The sequence below is a fragment of the Prosopis cineraria genome, unplaced genomic scaffold (assembly GCF_029017545.1).
Source record: "Prosopis cineraria cultivar Desert tree isolate PC_DT_omini unplaced genomic scaffold, ASM2901754v1 PC6, whole genome shotgun sequence".
Lineage (NCBI taxonomy): Eukaryota > Viridiplantae > Streptophyta > Magnoliopsida > Fabales > Fabaceae > Prosopis > Prosopis cineraria.
This window is the reverse complement of record NW_026555337.1, coordinates 31,479,738-31,484,433: the sequence shown is the minus strand read 5'-3', so window position 1 is coordinate 31,484,433 and position 4,696 is coordinate 31,479,738. Positions and strand designations below refer to the sequence as shown.

General features: G+C 33.3%; 1 protein-coding gene across 1 annotated transcript; it reads right to left on the bottom strand.

Annotated features, from left to right (window-relative positions):
• Window positions 1-217: 217 nt before the first annotated feature.
• Window positions 218-1,012, bottom strand: LOC129314071 (ruBisCO-associated protein-like). The gene has a single exon (XM_054957447.1). It carries the CDS (start codon window positions 1,010-1,012, stop codon window positions 218-220), a length of 795 nt encoding a protein of 264 aa, XP_054813422.1.
• Between the last annotated feature and the right edge of the window lie 3,684 nt (window positions 1,013-4,696).

Below are 4,696 nucleotides of genomic sequence, written 5' to 3'. Positions count from 1 at the left end.
GTTCTTGTGTTTTTGTTGTTTCAGGGTTCTGTCCCTAAATTAGCACGATTCTGCTTCCGCGTCCCTATCACACTAGCATTCATTCCAACTAGATGGATACTGCTTATTAATTGAAAGGGAACTCGGGCAAACCAAATTAAATAAAACAGTAAAAGTTGCATGGACACAAACCACAAAACGAGGGAGGATAGATCATTCAATAATCTCTCGGCCGATCTCACTTGCTCTCAGGGTTATGATCATTAGGGGTCACAATCCACTTGGAAATCCCAAAGATTCCTTTGTTGAGGAGCTGAGGAACAGCACCAAGGAAGATGGGCTGTGGGACGTTAGCCCAGTCCGATGGCAGGACATCACTGTGGCCAGCAAAGATCTTCTCTTTGGGATAAGCTAGTCTGTCGAAGATGGGTTCGAGCTCTTTAAAATTGGAAACACGACCAGGCTGAGAGTGGGTCTGGTAGACGACAAAGTCAAAAAGTGCCTCGTTTTCCTTGTACAGGTCGTCATAGTTATTAGTGAGAGGAGCCGACACAGTGATGGAAGCCTTGGTGATGACTTTTTCCACGTTCTTTAGATCCCATATGACCTTCTTTATTGCCTTGGGAAACTGATTTGCCGCATCAGGTTTGATGTGTTCGTAGTAAACGTCGATGCCATCAAAACCGAAAGTCTGGACGATGTTTTTGAGAGTGTCGGTGGCATTTTTGATCCACATGGATTCGTCAGAAGAGGTCACAGCAAATGGGAATTCGGGGTCACGCCCTCCGATGCTCAAGAAGAACTTGATGGAGGTGGAAGTCGCCTTCCTTTTGATGGCTCTGATAGTCTGGGCATCGAACTTACTTTTATCAAAATATGCCTCAAATTTTCCTGTCGTGTAACGCCGATACATATCGTAATCTCTGGCGAAGGCCAGAACGATATGCATTTCTTTGTCGAGGCTCGCATATGGGAGATTTTCAACGGAGCTAACAGTGCTGGCGTAAACACGATAGGCGGACAAGTTCGCCATTTTGAATCTCTCTCTCTCTCTCTACGGTGCTGGATATTGGATTGATTGGCTTTTGTTGTGTGTTTGTGTTGATCCGACTTCATTATGTCCTTTATATAGACAAGTTGCTTCTAATTTGTTATCCTGACGTCACTTCTCTCTGTCATCAAACATGGCGTCATGTTTCTATCTCTATTAATTATATGCACCATTTTATTAATTTATTTGTACATACGACAGCTTAATCACATTATTTTTCATGACTCTCCATCTATAGGCATTTTTCAATTTCAATATCACTGTTCGCCCATTAGGAGAAAAAATTTAATGCCTTGAAATGGGACCTATACAAGTATTCTAATTTATACCACCACATAAGTATCTTGTTTGATAAAAAATCGATGCTCTGTGCGTTCGCCACCTAGTAATTAGCATCTAAAATCCGCCAGCCATTGATATTTCTATTTGTATCTTACTATCACCTTTACTTGCATAATTTTTTTTTATAATGTTTCACATAACTAATTAATAGTTGGGAGTCCGATGAACTAAGACCACGGACTTGCGCCACAATAAAGACTGTTCTTACCCAGGCTCTCCCCTATAATTTCTGTTGTGACAAACACGGAATTAAGGACTGCAATTGTAACCACAATAAAACCCATGCTTAATTTCTCATGAATTTTACACAGAAATTTAAATTCTTCTTTTTTCCAGAAATAAAATAAAATCAAAGAATAACAATAATCATATCAATGACCAATAAATAAAAGGGAAAAGGACACTAAAATCCCTCTGAGTTATATAAATGATAATTTCTTCCCCCGGAATGTCATAATTCCTATGAAGTCTTTAGGGACTTCTTTGTCGACAACTTTTTTAGTGAAAAAACCATTCTACCCTTACAAGAAATAACAAATCTCATTCACAACTTTTATTTAAAGAACCACAATTTTTGCTCTGTAAATCACGAAAGTTGAACAAGAAATCACAACTTATCAATTGTAATTTCTATTATTGAAGAATAAGCCCCAATCTAAACTTTTTTTTTTAGGAATAATAACTTTTGTTTTGTGAATCGCAAGAGTTGAATAAAAAATCACAATTTGTAATGTATAATTTCTAATATTAAAAAACAAGTTCTCAAAATAATAAACCCCATTCACAACGTTTATTTAAATAATGATAACTATTTTCAAAGAGTGGTAAGAATTGAACAAGAAATCACAATTTGTCAATAAGGGTAAAATGGTCTTTTCACTAAAAAAGTTATTGACAAAGAGGTCTCTGGAGACTTCATTGGAATTATCACATTTTGAGGGACCATATTGTCATTTGTATAATTTGGAGGGATTTTATTATCATTTTTTTGAAATAATAAAACAATAACGTTTGTTTTTTTTCCTCTCTTGATAAGAAATATGTTCAGTTTAATTGTCCTTCAATTCATATTCACATTCGTCCCATCTTCATCATTCGTCTTTCTCACCTTCGTACTTCTCGCAAGCATGTTTGCTTCTTCTGCCATCTTCCAATTAGCCGGTTCTTCTTAACCCTCAACGGCATCACTATCGCCTAGTTTATATTTACCCCTCAAGCTATAACAACCTTTGTCTCGGTCAATGTCAACATTATATTTTTTACATATTTTTCATAAATAGAAGCTTTTTCTGGCATATAATTGACATTATCATGATGAACTTTAAAAAAAAAAAAATCATTGCACGCAGCTAATAATTAAATGAACATGACGGTGTCCTTATAAGTGCCTCAAATGACATATATGGATGAAAACACATAATAAATAAAGCAATTGAACGGTCATATTTTAATAAGTCCAATATGCCGATAATTAACGATCATCAGCATTATCAAAATTTAAAAAAAAATGCCTATCTGGAGTTGTTAAAGAAATTAATTGATCAACAGAGCAATTATTTAGAGAAATTCTAGTTAAAGAAGACCCTCCAAGCCTGTGCAGTTTTTAAAATCAAAACAAAGGATACATATTCACTAATGTTAAGGTGGATAATTTTAATCAGAAGCAAATCTGATGAATTTAATTCAAATAACACGAGAAAAGCAAGTCTTGGGCACACAAGGTGGTTGTGGTTGGGGTTTTTTTTTTGGAGAAGGAGGTGAGGGGAGCTTTTAATAAATTTAATTAAAGAAATGGATAATCATGTTATGAAATTTTTATATATAGAATATATAAGATAAAAGTGTGAGAAAATATAATTAATAAGGTAGTGTTTGGGTGCGGGGATTTGGATTTGAAATTTGAAATCCATGTATTTAAATGGTAGTATGAATAATCAACCCCGATAAGAATGAATTGTGACTATTGCTCCAGCAAGTGTGTGGGATCACGGCAATAAATTTTTCTAAGTATTTCAAGTATCAAACCCAGAAAGGAGTTTTGCTTTTACTAACTTAAATAATTAATAGGTTGGGAAAAATTATAAAGAATAAAAATAAAGCAAGAAAATAATGATGACTAAAATACAATCACTTGAAGCATTGGGGTTTAGGATTCATCCTATAAGTTGCTAATTTCTACCTTGGAATTGACTCTTTAATTAATTACAGTGTCATTTTTCATTGGCATTAAATTCATTGCCACCATAGCCAATCAACTAATTAAACCGTAAAGCTATAGTTCAAGTCGCCACAAATTTTTAGAACTATCCCTAGCTGCGTTATTTATGTCTATTTTTTTAAATCTAGGTTCTCTTTCACCTCTTAGTCCATCAAGATTACTCATAGACTTGATTAAATCGTAGCTAGTCATACAATTAATATGAAGAACAAGAGAAATAAATATAATTAAAAAAATAAATATATTTGTAAGTATAAATGCAAAGAGCCATAACAAAGAAAATAAAAAAATAACTCTACAGTTGAGCTACATCCCTACCCCAACTAAGTAAATTAGAAACACATTATAAAATCAAATAACACTATTCCAAAAGAAATAATTATGATATGCAGAACTCCTCAATAACTTTGCTCTCACCCTTTAGAATGTTTTTATGGGTTCCAAATATCTTAAAAAGAATTCTTTAAAAATTCAAATATGTAATTGGATCTCATCTCTCATAATGGAGACGAGTATTTTTAGTTAAACTGAGACTTCTCTTTTCATTCCTAGCCCATGTGGTACTCAAATGTGTCTGTGTAATATTGATTTCCTTCACCTTTTTCCATTAAAAATCTGTGGACCGTGTGAGTTTGCACTTCTATTGATATTTCTTTGCTCAATCTTCAACATATATATATATATATATATGATATTCGCTTCCTCGTGATATGCTATACAAAAAAATTGCTCCTTCCCTTTATCCCTCCCTCCCTCTCTCCCTCTCTCACTCTATATATATATATTCTCTTCCAATTCTTTTCTTAAATTTAATTTTTTTTGTAAAATATGAAAAAAAAATATGAGTAGATTTTGCACCAAAATTCATTTTTATCTTTATAATTAATTGATAAGAGAAAAAAATATAAATATTAATTAAATACGTATGAAATCTTAATAAATATAATTAAATATAAACCCAATTCTATACCTATTTAACTTTAAAATATGCACTTGTTAAAATGGTCCTAATGCTAATTGTATGACTTAGCCACATGTTTTGGTGGCATTGAAAGAGGAAGGTTGAAATTTGGAATAATTAAGGTATAGAACGAAAAAATAGAAGG